The 16,058-nt window shown below is 46.0% G+C and overlaps 1 protein-coding gene across 4 annotated transcripts in view; it reads left to right on the plus strand.

Moving 5' to 3' along the window:
- Nucleotides 1-1,676: 1,676 nt before the first annotated feature.
- DYRK4 (dual specificity tyrosine phosphorylation regulated kinase 4) overlaps nucleotides 1,677-16,058 on the plus strand; it is a 48,440-nt gene continuing 34,058 nt past the window's right edge. For 3 of the 4 annotated variants that reach the window (XM_083440734.1, XM_083440735.1, XM_083440737.1), the window contains exons 1-5: nucleotides 1,691-2,193; nucleotides 5,624-5,723; nucleotides 7,930-8,014; nucleotides 10,353-10,444; nucleotides 12,137-12,274. In XM_083440734.1, coding sequence (XP_083296860.1) covers nucleotides 1,904-2,193; nucleotides 5,624-5,723; nucleotides 7,930-8,014; nucleotides 10,353-10,444; nucleotides 12,137-12,274 — 705 coding nt within the window. In that variant the 5' untranslated portion in view covers nucleotides 1,691-1,903. Of the gene's footprint in view, nucleotides 2,194-5,623; nucleotides 5,724-7,929; nucleotides 8,015-10,352; nucleotides 10,445-12,136; nucleotides 12,275-16,058 lie in introns of all 4 variants that reach the window. The other variant, XM_083440736.1, reaches the window with a different exon arrangement.

Below are 16,058 nucleotides of genomic sequence, written 5' to 3' on the forward strand. Positions count from 1 at the left end.
TGTCAACAAGGAAGGGACTTGCCGATTGTAAGGTCGGCAGTTCGAATCCCCGCAAGGGGGTGAGCTCCCGTCGTTTGGTCCCAGCTCCTGCCAACTAGCAGTTCGAAAGCACCCTTAAGTGCAAGTAGATAAATAGGTACCGCTTTATAGTTGGAAAGTAAACGGCGTTTCCATGTGCGGCGCTGGTGCTGGCTCGCCAGAGCAGCTTCGTCACGCTGGCCACGTGACCCGGAAGTGTCTTCGGACAGCGCTGGCTCCGGCCGCTTAAGCGAGATGAGCACGCAACCCTAGAGTCGGACACGACTGGCCCGTACGGGCAGGGGTACCTTTACTGTTGACATCTTGAGCAAAATATGCGAAACAAAATGCACGAAACAACTGGTTCAGTGTCAGTTTGAGCTGGAGAAAAGTCCTAATGGCTAAGGATCACAACATCAAGCACTTAACGGAAGCCAGTTCCCCCAGCTCCTTCCAGCTGATCTTTGATCACAGTTGCCGTGCATGCTGGATCACTGCAATTGTTCATTCCCACATTGTATGCCATTTGTTGTCAATCCCTGCCTTGGCCTGTGAAGGAAGCTTGGCTGAAACAGCCTCACCTCTGTCATAACATAAAGTTCTCTGTGTGGCATGCAATCAAAAAAGTAAAAACAAACAAGTGAAACACAAAACCATTAAGGAGCCGGGGAGCCATATAAAATTTGAAACGGAACATTAGGTGACCTAAGTTATTTAAAGGTCTATGTGAACTCCCTGGTCCTGAATGGGGTACCTGCCCCTGAAGGACCAGGTGTGCAGCCTGGGAGTCATTTTGGACTCACAGCTGTCCATGGAGGCGCAGGTTAATTCTGTGTCCAGGGCAGCTGTTTACCAGCTCCACCTGGTATGCAGGCTGAGACCCTACCTGCCTGCGGACTGTCTTGCCAGAGTGGTGCATGCTCCAGTTATCTCCCGCTTGGACTACTGCAATGTGCTCTACGTGGGGCTACCTTTGAAGGTGACTCGGAAACTGCAATTAATCCAGAACGCGGCAGCTAGACTGGTGACTGGGAGTGGCCGCCGAGACCACATAACACCGGTCCTGAGAGATCTGCATTGGCTCCCAGTACCTCGGTCCTGTATACCTGAAGGAGCGTCTCCACCCCCATCGTTCAGCCCGCACATTGAGATCCAGCACCGAGGGCCTTCTGGCGGTTCCCTCACTGCGAGAAGTGAGGTTACAGGGAACCAGACAGAGGGCATTCTCGGTAGTGGCGCCTGCCCGGTGGAACGCCCTCCCTTCAGATGTGAAGGAAATAAGCAGCTATCTTCTCTTTAAAAGACATCTGAAAGCAGCCATGTTTAGGGAAGTTTTTAATATTTGATGCTGTCTTGTTTTTAACACTTGATTGGAGGCCACCCAGAGTGGCTGGGGAGACTCAGCCAGATGGGTGGGGTATAAAAATTATTATTATTATTAATGAACAAAAAGATCTTCACTTGGCACCCAGAGACACCAAGATGATGCCAGGCAAGCAGCCCCAGGAAGGCTGCTCAGGTGTGCTACTACTGAAAAGGCCCTCTTCCTGCCCACTGCTCTGCCGTATGTCTAATGTTGACAGGCAGTTTCGTGAAGCTCAATCACCGTATCTTCAGGAATTCCAACCTTACATGCGTGACACTGTTACATCACAGACACTGTAAAATTCTACTGGTCTGTCATGTACCCTCTATATCCCACTGTTCTCTCTGGAGGCTATAAATACTGGGGGGGTGGGGGGAAAGAAAAATTGGCAAAACCGAAAGGTTACATTAGGATGCCGCTACTTTGATTTGTGTACGTGCCGAGTTCACTTGGTAGCTGGCATTCTGGTGCCTCGTTGACGTTTGCCATTCTTGGGATGAGCTCTTGAGCGTAGTGGGAATGCCACAGAAAAAGAAGCTATCACTCATTGAGCAAAACAAGCAAAGAGTTGCTGAGTACAAGTTGGAGACAGGCGACTATCAAGACAGAACTGGCGCCCCGAGAACTGTTGCTTGCCCTACTCCATGCAACCTGAGTCTCTCTGGGGCTCCCAGTGTGGAAACTGGTGATTCGTTGGAAATCTCATGGAAGACTTTTCTGTCTGTGTTAAGGTCAATGGAGGAATGTTCGGAAAACAAGATGAATGCCTTAGTTCCTCAGCTCATAACATCTCAGCCAGTTCTGTCGAGGTAGGGAAATTCATTCATTGCTTCTAGGTTATTGGCTGGGGCAGGGAAACGATGGCATACTTTCTCCTGCACCATCCATTTTGTGCGGCTTTCACAAACGTTCATTCCAAAACAGGAATTTAAAAACGGGCAAAACTCTATACATTCATTTGTTAATGTCCTATTATGAGCAATGGTAACACAGACACAGTAATAGACTCACTCCAACATGTTAGTAGAACTGAGAATATTTCAAACTGGCCAGGGTAAGGCAGAGTCATGCAAAATCGCTTCGGGCTTCCCAGATTGGTATGGCTGAGACCAGAAGTCCTTCACATTCACAGTCGTCTTTCCCCTGCTGAGTTACCTTTCATCAGCAGTTTAACTCATTCCTCCCATGTGATTCCTGTGACAATTGGCGCCAGGCTTAAGAGCGGCATGGGTGGCAATTCCCATAAGGCTTATGAGAGGGAAAGTATAAAGCTTTTCACTCCCTGTGATGTCCCTGGTGCTGCTCAGCTGACTGGGAAAAAGCTGAAAGGGCTGAAAAGGAAACTGGACTTCAAGGAGGGGGGGGGGCAGAATGAATCCTTTTCCTTGGACCCCACTCCCTCTTTCCGCTCTTTTGTGCCATGTAAGATTAGGCAGTGGGCCAGAAGCAACCCAGGTATTGCAGACTGCACACTTCTGAAGTAGAGATAGAGGTGGCGGAATCACATTATTTCTTGCAGAACGTACAAAAGGCAGCTATGTCCATTCTCCAAGGCCTATATTGGCTGAGGATGTGCGCAATCCCTTCTTTGTGGAATAGATTATGTGCACATTCTCCACAAGACTCGCTAAATGCGCACAACGGCCAGTTGTTATGAACAGTACCCTTAACATATACTAAAGAAGCATGCATGCACACGAAAGCTCATACAGTGGTGCCTCGCAAGACGAAAAGAATCCGTTCCGTGAGTCTCTTCATCTAGCGGTTTTTTCGTCTTGCGAAGCAAGCCCATTAGCAGATTAGCGCTATTAGCGGTTTAGCGGCTATTAGCGGCTATTAAAGGCTTAAGGGATTAGCGGATTAGCTGCTAAAAGGCTATTAGCAGTTTAGTGCCTTAGAAAAAGGGGGTGGGGAGCGAAAAAAACCCCCCAGGAATCGCAAGACATTTTCGTCTTGCGAAGCAAGCCCATAGCAAATTCGTCCTGCGAAGCACCTCCAAAACGGAAAACCCTTTCGTCTAGCGGGTTTTCCGTCTTGCGAGGCATTCGTCTTGCGGGGCACCACTGTACCAATAACAAACTTGGTTGGTCTCTAAGGTGCTACTGGAAGGAATTTTTTAATTTTGTTTCAACTATGGCAAATCAACACGGCTTCCTACCTGTAGACATATACTTACAGAGTTGCACTGGGGGTTGCTTCATACATCATGCAAGGGAAATCAAGATCAGCCACTGAGTGCAGAACTCCATAAAAGGTAAAGGGACCCCTGACTGTTAGGTCCAGTCATGGATGACTCTGGGGTTGCGGCACTTATCTCGCTTTATTGGCCGAGGGAGCCGGCGTACAGCTTCCGGGTCATGTGCCCAGCATGACTAAGCCGCTTCTGGTGAACCAGAGCAGCACACGGAAACGCCATTTACCTTCCCGCCGGAGTGGTACCTATTTATCTACTTGCACTTTGATGTGCTTTCGAACTGCTAGGTTGGCGGGAGCAGGGACCGAGCAATGGGAGCTCACCCTGTCGCAGGGATTCGAACCGCCGACCTTCTGATCGGCAAGTCCTAGGCTCTGGTTTAACACACAGCGCCACCCGCGTCCCTAAGAGGAGTTTAGGAGGAACTAAATTTCAAGACCTCCAGCCTGATGCAAGTAACAAGTAAAAATGTAAACAACTTTGCCAGTTCATGTACAATCCTGGGACCCAGTACTAGCTGACTGGGGATAGTACAATGCTTTCAGTGGCAACAATCCAACCATCTGCTTGCTGCTAATGTGCAAAGCAGCAGGGAGAGGGGATTTGCAAGGGCAAAATGGTGGCTTTCAACATTCCTCCAGCTGCTGCTTTTCTTCTGCAATCACTCAAAGGACTGCAAGGGAAAAGGAACAGAAACAGGATTTTTAAGCAACTCACTGTCATTTCTCTCCGACAGAACTCGCAGACTCCCTGCACTTCCATGCCACATTTGCATGTTGGCCACAAATGTGCCAGGGTGCAACTGCAACCTGAGAATCCCTTATTTGGCACCAAGCATGGAGTTCTGCATGGGACGCAGGTGGTGCTGTAGTATTTACCTTTAACCTCCTCTTGACTTCTGCTGACTTCTTATTCCTGCTTCCAATGGAAACATTTACGTGGGTAAGACCTGCTTTCCCAAGAACGAACGCTTAGGAGGAAAGGACCACAGGTGCCTTGACAATGGCATGGCGGTGTTAATCCCCCCTTGGTGCCCATGGGTATATTATTTGTCTCTGAGATACCAAGAAGGATGTGTCCCAACAGCAGGTGGAGAAAGGCTCTTGAGTCTCAATTGTGGCAGCAAGCAAGGAAACAGTAGCACTGAGCCCCCCCCCCCTTAAACATATTTGGATCTGCGTTGGGGTGTTGTGGACATGATGGAGGGTAGGGTTCACCTGAGAAGGAGAATGTGAGCTTCTAAAATATGAGGGAAACTGAATTAAAGTGTGTAGGAAGCTGATTTAAAGGCCATTACTGAGGAAGGAAAAAGGCCATTTGAATCATAGAATGGTCCACGTTTTCCTGGTTTGCTTGGTGAGCTCTGAACTATTGCTGGTCATGCATTGATAGCAAAGTTTAATTTTTAAATATTAACAGTGATAATAGGAAGGACACTTCCAGTTGTGTTACGTACCGAAGCTCTCACCCTGGGCCAGCAGGGGGATACTGTAGATAGTTTTCACTCAGGTCCACATGCAAATAAGGGATTGAAAGTGACATTCAATGATTGGATAGTTACAGAAAATGGTTACTGTTGCGTTCTAGTGGAGCTCTATATAAGCAGGCTGGCTGAACCCTTCAGTTCAGTTCTGTTCTGGCCTGTGAATAAACAAGAGCTGTTTGAAGAATCGCTGTGTCGCCTGATAAGTTCACCCACAATTTTACAAGTTGCTTACTAAAAAGAACAAAGCATCAGTCAAAATGTGCAAGTTCAACTAATCCTTTTCTCCCCCCCCATCCTTATTCCCCAGATTATATAACCTTTGTTCCTGCACAGTATTCTTTCCTTTTACTTAACCTTTTATTGTCCTAGCTGGCTACATGGCTACTGATTCTTATCTTACTTTACATTTAATATATATTATCCTTTCTACAATAAAAAAACTCTGCTAAGCATGATACAAATTATTTCCTCAAATTATTTCAGCTTATATTTCTAAATTTAGAATAACGTTGTTCCTACAATGTTTGCATGATTAATTTTCTCCGTGTTTACTCTTTAGGAAGAAGATTGTCACCAAGGCTGATAAAATAAGAAAAGGCAGATCAAGTGCGCTCCCTGTTATACTGAAGCCTGGAGAAAAAACCAATGCCTACCAAAAGGTCAGCAAAACTAATGTTGCAGCAGTTGTATACCTTTTATTTTCCCCATTTATAACAATATATATAACAAAAGTGAGGATTATGGATTCTCAGCCTCTTGACCAGGGGTCAGCAAACTTTTTCAGCAGGGGGCCGGTCCACTGTCCCTCAGGCCTTGTGGGGGGCTGGACTATATTTTGGTGGGGGGGAAATGAACGAATTCCTATGCCCCACAAATAACCCAGAGATGCATTTTAAATAAAAGGAGACATTCTACTCATGTAAAAACACACTGATTCCCGGACTGTCCGTGGGCTGGATTTAGAAGGCGATTGGGTCGCATCCTGCCCACGGGCCTTAGGTTGCCTACCCCTTTTCCAAAATTGCCTACTCCTTTTTCAAAATATCTTTCTAGTCCTCATGACATAGTTGTCAACCTTCCCCTTTTTTTGCGGGAAATTCCCTTATTTCAGCGCCATTTCCCGCTGCTATCCCGGATTGTTAGATATCCGGTAGACTGTCCCCGGGACAAGTGAGGCTGCTGATCCCTTATTTTCAAATCTGAAAGTTGACAGCTATGCCTCATGAGCTGCAAGGGTGCCAGGAAAAGTGCTAAGGGGAATTCCAGGTGACAGGGCATCCCAATACCCCGACTCACAGAATAAAGAATGCATCTCATTAGACTTACCATCACATGGCTACGAGGCAAGGACTCCCTGCCTTTCCAAGACCAGTACGGTGGTACCTCAGGTTAAGAACTTAATTCGTTCCAGAGGTCCGTTCTTAACCTGGAACTGTTCTTAACCTGAAGTACCACTTTAGCTAATGGGGCCTCCTGCTGCTGCACCGCTGGAGCACGATTTCTGTTCTCATCCTGAAGCAAAGTTCTTAATCCGAGGTAATATTTCCGGATTAGTGGAGTCAGGGTTACCTGAAGCATATGTAACCCGAGGTACCACTGTACTATGGTAACGCAGCTCTTTCCTTAGGTCCTAAAGTGTGTGGAAAGAGTTAATCACCACTTCTCAGGTTCAAGTTACAAGACGAAAGGTCAATTAAACATTAGAAATAATTTCCTAGCCGTGTGAGTGGTTTGACAGGAGTGAGGAGATTTCACCCCTCCCATATCCAAGAATCTCCTGAGGAGTCTGCTGATTCTGCAGAGAGGAGGAGGTGTGTTCTGCTCTCTACTTATTCTGCTCCAGCACCACATCAATAAGTCAGTGAGTGAGTCGGTCGGTCAGTCAGTCAGTGTGTCAGAGAGAGAGAGACTGAGTGTGAGAGATTGTGTGTTTAGATAAGGTTGCTGCTAAGAGCAGCTGCAGGCACTCAGTGCGGTTCAGCATTCTTTATGCTTAGACCTATTTAGCTCTCTATATAGTTGTATAATAGTTGTAGATAGAATAAAGAAGATATTCTACAGAGCTGCTCTCCGAGTCGTTTATGCTCTGCTAGACTCTGCTATGCTCTGCTGTGCGACGACTGTCTACTTGTGGAAGTGAATCCGGTGCTCACAACTCTAAGCTGTGAGTCCACAGCACTTTGACCTGTTCCTGTGCAGAAGGTGGTCTCTGGAAGTGCTACCCAGCTCGCCTAGCCCAGTCGGGCCTGAAGTGGATGAGTCCAGTTAGTGGCACTGGCTCAAGGGCGATGCTGACAAGGAGAACAGGCTGCCTCAGAAAGGCTCTCCTCCATTGCAAGCTTTTAAGCAGAGGCTGGCTGGCCACATATCAGTGGGTTTCTTACACTGGCGGGGAGCTAGGCTTTAGGTCCCTTTGAGGTCCCTTCCAGTCGTATGATTCTACATGTTGCTCTCAGGCTATTTGGAGCTAGAATAGGATCTACTTGTGCTAATTAGCGAAATAAATTCTGTTGCACCAGTGCTTTTGCCTGATAATTTGTTACTTTTCCACTGGAGAACATTCACGTATAGAAGAAGAAGAAGAGTTTGGATTTGATATCCCACTTTATCACTACCCGAAGGAGTCTCAAAGCGGCTAACATTCTCCTTTCCCTTCCTCCCCCACAACAAACACTCTGTGAGGTGAGTGGGGCTGAGAGACTTCAGAGAAGTGTGACTGGCCCAAGGTCACCCAGCAGCTGCATGTGGAGGAGCAGGGATGCGAACCTGGTTCACCAGATTACGGATCTACCGCTCTTAACCACTACACCACACAGGAAATCTCTGGCTTCATTATACATTCCCTCTCCCTGTTCTTTCTTACAGGAAAGGGAACGGAGTGCTGTTGTTCACGGCTCAAAGCAAGATGGAGAAAAAATTAGAATTGGATCAGGGCAGCCCGATCCCTGTGGTAAGCAAAGCTTAGGTTGTAAGCCTCTTCTATTTTGAAATGAAAGTTGTCCTCCGTAGGAGCTTTTGTCAAACAGCTTAGGTAAACATCAGAAAAACTGCAAAGGTTCCTGTGAATCTGCTCACTGCACGCTTGGCAGAACTCAACAAACAGCATATAGGATTCAGCTGGATCTCTGGGAAGTAGACCAATGCATGTGAGAGTGAGGCCAGAATTTGCATCTTATTGAAGAGCTGGTTGGTGTAATCTTCATATGTCTATGAGGCATCTGTTAAGTTGTGGGTGAACATATCAGACGACACAGCGATTCTTCAAACAGCTCTTGTTTATTCACAGGCCAGAACAGAACTGAACTGAAGGGTTCAGCCAGCCTGCTTATACAGAGCTGCACTACAACGCAACAGTAACCATTTTCTGTAACTATCCAATCACTGAACGCCACTTTCGATCCCTTATTTGCATATGTGGACCTGAACTATCTACAGTATCCCCCTGCTGGCCCAGGGTGAGAACTTCAGTACATAACAAACAGCATCTATGTAGCATCAAGAAAGTGGGGCAGGCAGAAGCTGGGGTAAACAAAACGAGCTGTATGGTTACTTGAAGTTTTAAGTAAAACTTACCAGATGGACCACACACCTGAGATGATAGACAAACCACCTCATAAGGAAATCATCATCATCATCATCATCATCATCATCATCATCATATATTTCTACCCCGCCCATCTGGCTGGGTTTCCCCAGCCACTGTGGGCAGCTTCCAACAGAACATTAAAAACAGAATAAAACTTCAAACACTAAAAACTTCCCTAAACAGGGCTGCCTTCAGATGTCTTCCAAATGGAAGATAAAGCCATTTCCTTTCCCAGGGAAATGGAGTTGTGGGGCTGGACACGAGCCCGCCCCGTGCGCGGGGTGTGGCTAGCCCCCGCGTCATAGGGAGTCTTCTCCGCATCACGCCCCAGACCGACCAATCCGGGCGGCCAGGGGGCGTGGCATGCTCTATTTAGCAGCCCGCGGGTGGGAACTCGACCCTTTTTTTCTGGTTCTCGCTCATGCAGTTTGGCTCGGGTGGCGGTTAGGCATTGGAGTATTAGATTGGAGGGCAGGGGAGGTCAAGGCCATCACCTACCCCTCCTATTTCAAGGGTATTCCGTTAAAGGAATCCGGGGGCGTGATCCTGTCCCCCAAGCGGGGGCTGGGGCCATGGCATGACCCCTAGTGGTGACCCTGGGGGAGTTTCTAGTTGATGTGCATCTTACTGGTGGTTAACCCTTCCAAGATGCCTGCAGGCGGGCAAGAGTCAGAATATAGTCGGTTCCAATGCCTAAGCCATTCTGTAACCAATACAGTTGCGCCGGTTTTTAGCCTATTAACATAAAATACTGGTGTCAAGTGTCTTTATTCCAACAAAGGCGGGAGCGGGTTTGGGGTCTTGCCACGCAACTGCAGCTTTTATCTAGCAGTGCAATACAGTGAGTTCAGTATGACTGCCTGCCAGGTAAGTGTACTTAGATTGTGTTAATAAGATTTAGAATTGCAGCCTTAAGTTGTTTCCATGGGTGCCTGTCTCACCTGCAGTTGCCCCCCCCCCGCCATAAACCATAATGCATAGATTCCCATCTTTATTTAATTATTTTTTTAAAACCCAACCTAAGTTCCTAGTGTTAGGTACTGAAGTTCTCACCCTGAGCCAGCAGGGGGATACTGTAGATAGTTTTCACTCAGGTCCACATATGCAAATAAGGGATTGAAAGTGACGTTCAGTGATTGGATAGTTACAGAAAATGGTTACTGTTGCGTTGTAGTGGAGCTCTGTATAAGCAGGCTGGCTGAACCCTTCAGTTCAGTTCAGTTCCGTTCTGGCCTGTGAATAAACAAGAGCTGTTGAAGAATCGCTGTGTTGTCTGATATGTTCACCCACAACTTAACACCTAGTATGGGATGCAGGTGGTGCTGTGGTCTAAACCACAGAGCCTAGGGCTTGCCTTTACCTAAGTTCCTAGTGTGGGATAACCTGCCATCTAGATGCCTTGCAGCTGAGCTCCTGGGTCACTCGCTCCCTAGATCCCGAACCCCCCTCCCCAAACTCACAACAATACACATCTGGCCCCTGGGTCACTATCTGGAGAATAAAATCTCTCAAGATTGCAAAGTTTTGACTCTTCCTGCTTAAGGAATGCTTTGGCAGTTACAATGGTCTGCAAACCTGTGGATACTTGCCTAGGAGTAAGTTTCATTGAGCACAGTGAGTTTTATCTTTAAGTGACAGGCCCAGTAAAACTTAGATATGCCTCCTGTGTAGAAATACTCCTAACCTATATTTTTCTAAATAGGGAAGACTCCTAAGGGAGACATATGCCACACAGGAAGCAAAACAAAGATAGATCAAGCATCAAGTGAAGCAGCTTATGCCCAATTACCTTTGGTAAGCAGTCAATTTATAATTATAATGATTCATTGCATACATGAACAATTCATTTGCTAAACTGTAAGTTGCACATCTTCATAGCTACAAATAATGCAAATTTCAAGGCAAGTTGAAATACATTCGTGTGTGAATGTTTATTTTTAATGATTGATTTCTCTGTGTTTTTAGTGGCTCTAGTTTTTTATGTGTAAGCCTCCTTGAGTCCCATCGGGTGAAAATGTGTGTATTAATAATCATGACAATATCTTCCTTTTCAAACGCATCACACCCAGTGAATGGATTAGTAGTGTGTTCAGTTGTATGAACAGAAAGGTGGGGGTGACGTGTAAGGGTGTGTGTATGAATAGATTTGGGGTTCAGGGGTCCGTATCACTGCCACCTATTTATTCATAGAACTAAGCCATGGGTAGGCACACTAAGGCCCAGGGGCCGGATCCGGCCAATCACCTTTTAAATCTGGCCCGTGGGCGGCCCAGGAATCAGCATGTTTTTACATGAGTAGAATGTGTCCTTTTATTTTAAATGCATCTCTGGGTTATTTGTGGGGCCTGCCTGGTGTTTTTACAGGAGTAGACTGTGTCCTTTTATCTAAAATGCATCTCTGGGTTATTTGTGGGGCATAGGAATTCATTCACACCCCCCCAAATATAGTCTGCCCCCCCACAAGGTCTGAGGGACAGTGGACCAGCCCCCTGCTGAATAGTTTGCTGACCCCTGAGTGGTCAAACAGCTAAGAATGCGGAGGGGGGGATGACTGGAGAAAGATAAAAGTATGATCTGCAGTTATGCTCCCTTCCCTCGGCCAATGAAGAGCTCTCTTCCCATACTCCTGTACAGGTAGCTCCTGTTTTAGGACTGTCTGAATGATGTGTGATCGACCACACGCCCCCATCATGCCAAAGGGGTGGGGTAGGGTGGGTTTACGTGCTCTTCTGCTGATGTGAACAGGGGTCCAGAACAGGACCCGCCCCCGTTCCCCGCAAAACAAGGGTCACCTGTATTCATTTCCCTCCTTAGAGCTGAGCAGCAGGGGAAAACAGGCTCGGCCACATCTTCTCTCCCACTCCCCACGGTTCTGCCGCTTGGCAGGAGGGAATACTGCCATTAATAAGATGTGTGTGAGGCAGGGAAGATAACTACCAAACCCGTTCCCCTTCCCTGTCTCCTTCCTTCACTCTCTCTCCCACTGTTGAAATGGGCACATTTCCCCAAGGCTTGTTTATGTCTTGTTGTTGTTGTTTAGTCCTTTAGTCATGTCCGACTCTTGGTGACCCCATGGACCAGAGCCCACCAGCCACTCCTGTCTTCCACTGCCTCCCACAGTTTGGTCAAACTCATGCTGGTAGCTTTGAGAACACTATCCAACCATCTCGTCCTCTGTTGTCCCCTTCTCCTTGTGCCCTCCATCTTTCCCAGCATCAGGGTCTTTTCCAGGGAGTCTTCTCTTCTCATGAGGTGGCCAAAGTCTTGGAGCCTCAGCTTCACGATCTGTCCTTCCAGTGAGCACTCAGGGCTGATTTCCTTCAGAATGGATAGGTTTGATCCTCTTGCAGTCCATGGGACTCTCAAGAGTCTCCTCCAGCACCATAATTCAAAAGCATTTACCGGGAAAAGTTCAAAGTTACCTTTTCAGGGTTTAGAATGTGCACCATGGGAAGCTGCTCATAATTTCTTGGCTTGCTGTTACAGACTCTACCTGATCCCAAAGCCGTGATCCAAAGACAACGGGAGGTACCTCATTTAATTCCCCAAGAAAACACATCCCTGACACACAAATTCAAGAAAGGAAACTTAGGGCTGACAAATCATAAAGACCGGCATCCGCAGGTGAGATACATAGGGTTTAATTTATTTTTAGCACTTCACTCTCTACCTGTTGATCAGATTGCAGTGGAGGGGGAACCTGGTTTGACTGGTCCTGCAACAGAGCTGCTGATGTTTTCCTCAGAAGCATGGGATTGCATCTTGAGGAAGTTGTGGGTGGGTGGGAATGTGTATGAAGAGACCCTAATTCACTGTGTTTTAAGTTAGATTGCTTCTTCACAGATTTGCAGTTGCTTGTGTCTCAATATTTTTGGTATGGTCCACATGGCATCCTCCTCATTCGACTGGCAGCCCCCACTTTTCCCACAGTAAACTCCACCCAAGGAAAATTTGTGAAGCAAAGTTAATTCAACATAAAATTGGGTAGGTGGGTTCTGGTGGTGCTTGCTGTTTGTCACCATGCCCCCAACAGCTTTGAAGGTCAACAGTCGGCTGGAGAAGATTAGGCTGCAATGGTAAAGACAGTCCTTGCTTAAAAATAGTAAAGCTTCACTTCAATGGAATGTACTTAGGAATAAACAGCTGTAAGAATGGGAAGGAGGGAACTTCAGAAAGCATCCAGCTGGATTGCCTCCACCCAGTCGGTTCTCTGCTCTCTCCTTTGTGAGTGAATCAGTGCCACACATATCTTGACGCCTGGCTATTCTTTGCTCTCTGACACACACACATGCACATTTTATGTTGAACTTGCTGTTTAAAAATGACCATTTTTTAAACTTTACTTTGTACATATTTTTCTAGACTCTTTAGAGAGAAAAACAAGGAGCATATGCAGAGATAAATAAATATCTGTGCATGCCAACAAGGGGCCTCAAGCTTCCAGAGCCAGTGTGGTGTAGTGGTTAAGAGCGGTGGACTCGTAATCTGGCGAACCGGGTTCGATTCCCAGCTCCTCCACATGCAGCTGCTGGGTGACCTTGGGCCAGTCACACTTCTTTGAAGTCTCTCAGCCTCACTCACCTCACATAGTGTTTGTTGTGGGGAGGAAGGGAAAGGAGAATGTTAGCCACTTTGAGACTCCTTCGGGTAGTGATAAAGCGGGATATCAAATCCAGACTCTTCTTCCAGAATTCATTGAGGATGGGGAAGCACTAATTGAGGGAAAGAAAAAACATACAGCACAAAGGCTTCACATCAAGTACCATCCACTAGTGTGGATCGGAAACAATTAGATACATTTTGGAGGCATAAAATGGAAAGTGCTTATGTGTGAACCAAGGCGGACAAACGTTCAGAAACAGCAGCCCATGTTCACATTCACATCCGATTTGTGGACGTGTCTTTGGCTATGCAACCATAATAAACTTTAACCTTTCCTTGAGTGCAGAAGTGCTCCATACTTGAACCATCCTTCCCCTTTGGGTTCCCACAACATCCCTGACATTATGAAGAACATGGCTAGAACTGTAATTGGTCTTAGACAGTAGAGATGGAAGCAGAATTCACTTTCAGTTTATATAGCGGAATTGGGATTTGTTTTATTTTCTGTCTCTTGAAAAACAAAGCATTTGCACAAATTCTATATTCCAGTCTGGATTGCATGGTGCCCCAACGCAGTGGAGTTCCATTATGCTCTGACTGACATAAAATTTCTGCCTGCTTCCACAGAACAGTCATCTCAACATAGCCTCAAACCACTTTTCTTGTTCCTTTTCTACGTTTTCTACGAGCAGTTTTCTTTCTTTTTTAAAATTTCTTTTTATTGAGTTCTTTTTAAAACAAGAACATAAAGAGTAAAAGAACAAAAACGTACAAACCGAGAAAAAGCAAACAGAACAACACATACAAAGAAAAAACAAACGCAAAACAAACCAACATTGATTCATAATATAACATTGATTGACTTCCCTCCATCTCGGTTTTGGACTATGGAACCACCATACCTTTCTGCAGTGTCGTTTTATAACATCTGTACATCGCAGGTTTTATGTTACACCTACTGTGATTTTAATATTTCCTAAATTTGCTTCTATGTATGTTATAAATTTATTCCAATCTTTATTAAATTTTACACCTTTTTGATGCCTGATTTTTTGTGTCATCTTTGCGTATTCTATATGCTCGAATAGTTTGATTTGCCATTCTCTGACAGTTGGGATATTAGGGGTTTTCCAATTTTGCGCTAGCAAAATCCTGGCGGCTACCGTTGCATATTGGAAGATTGTTTTGTCTTCTTTCTTGATCTCCTCTCCGACCATTCCCAGGAGGAAGGCTTCGGGTTTTGGGGGGAAGGTATATTTCAATTTTTTTTTAATTCATCATAAATGAGTCCCCAAAACCTTTTCACTTCTTCACAGGTCCACCACATGGTTTTGCATTTCCAGCATGTTTTGTCTCCGGTCTTATACATTTTCCCCAATTTTACAGGGGTAATGTACCATCTGTACATCATTTTTTCCATATTTTCTCGGAGTCCAACACATGCTGTGAATTTCATGTCCTTGTTCCAAAGTTTCACCCACCTGTCATATTCTAGGTTATATCCCAAATCTATAGCCCATTTGACCATGACTTCCTTTATTTCTTCATCCTTAGTATCCCATTTTGGATAAGAGTTTGGAATTACCTTCTAGTATTTCCACCTGATATCTGGACTTTTTCTCATTCAGATCCCCTAACAGAAGGCTGTTCTAGGAGGGGGAGCAGGAGTTGCCCGAAAACTGCTCACCCTGTAGGCACAGAACAGGCGGTTAGAACTCAGCAGTCTTGTAGCCTTTCTAAGTCAAGTTCCAGAAACAGACACATCATGGGACAACCAGCAGTAAACCCAAGAAATTCCAGGCCTCTGTAACATGCTGTGAGCACAGAGCTTGCATCGTCCAACAGAACTGTCCCGTGTACCTTTAACTTGCCGAGAAAACAGAGGAACCCTGAAAACCCACAAAATCCTCCTCATAAGGCAGGGATCCTGATGAACATGCTCAGGAAAAAGGAAAAATCTGGGGAAGATCCAATACCTTTGTAACTTTTCCTCAGTTCCAGCTGTGCTTGGATCCCAGAAAGGAAGAGGAGCGTTCAGGGGAGTAGGAGGTCATGGAAGAACTACTCTGGGGCAGCCCTTCCCAGGCTTCTTGCTGGGTAGTGGAAAATCTCTGGCTGGATTAATCTGGCTGGCAAAGTAAGAAGCTACAGTCAGCATCCAGCTGGCAAAGATAGCATCTACTTTATTCAGCAACACCTCCTTCCACAACACCTGTGTTTCTGGCATGCTTCCACAAGCGGCTATGCAAAGGATGGCATAAACTTTCAAAAAGCTACTCACATCTTCTGCAGTAAGTTCCACCATCTACCTAAGGACATATCTTCCAGCTGTTCCCAAAGTCAACACACCAGTGGTGACTGTCACATCGAAGGTGCTTCTCAATGATAAGCTGCCTAGGAACCGGTCAACATTACCGTAGTGCAGAAGCTGTTTTTTGAAGAGTGGACACCATTGCCCTTCGGAAAGCTATCACAGCAGACGCAATCAAACCACACTTTCTTGTTCTAGAAGTTCACAAATCACTTTATTTAAGCATAGCAGCACAAGCAACTACAGTGGTGCCTCGCAAGACAAAATTAATTCGTTCCGTGAGTCTCTTCGTCTAGCGGTTTTTTCGTCTTGCGAAGCAACCCTATTAGCGGCTTAGCGGATTAGCGCTATTAGCGGTTTAGCGGCTATTAGCAGCTATTAAAGGCTTAGCGGCTTAGCTGCTAAAAGGCTATTAGCGGTTTAGGGGCTTAGAAAAAGGGGGTGGGGAGCGAAAAAAAATCTCAAGACTCGCAAGACATTTTCGTCTTGCGAAGC

The sequence above is a fragment of the Podarcis tiliguerta genome (assembly GCF_965153285.1).
Source record: "Podarcis tiliguerta genome assembly, chromosome: 5".
NCBI lineage: Eukaryota > Metazoa > Chordata > Lepidosauria > Squamata > Lacertidae > Podarcis > Podarcis tiliguerta.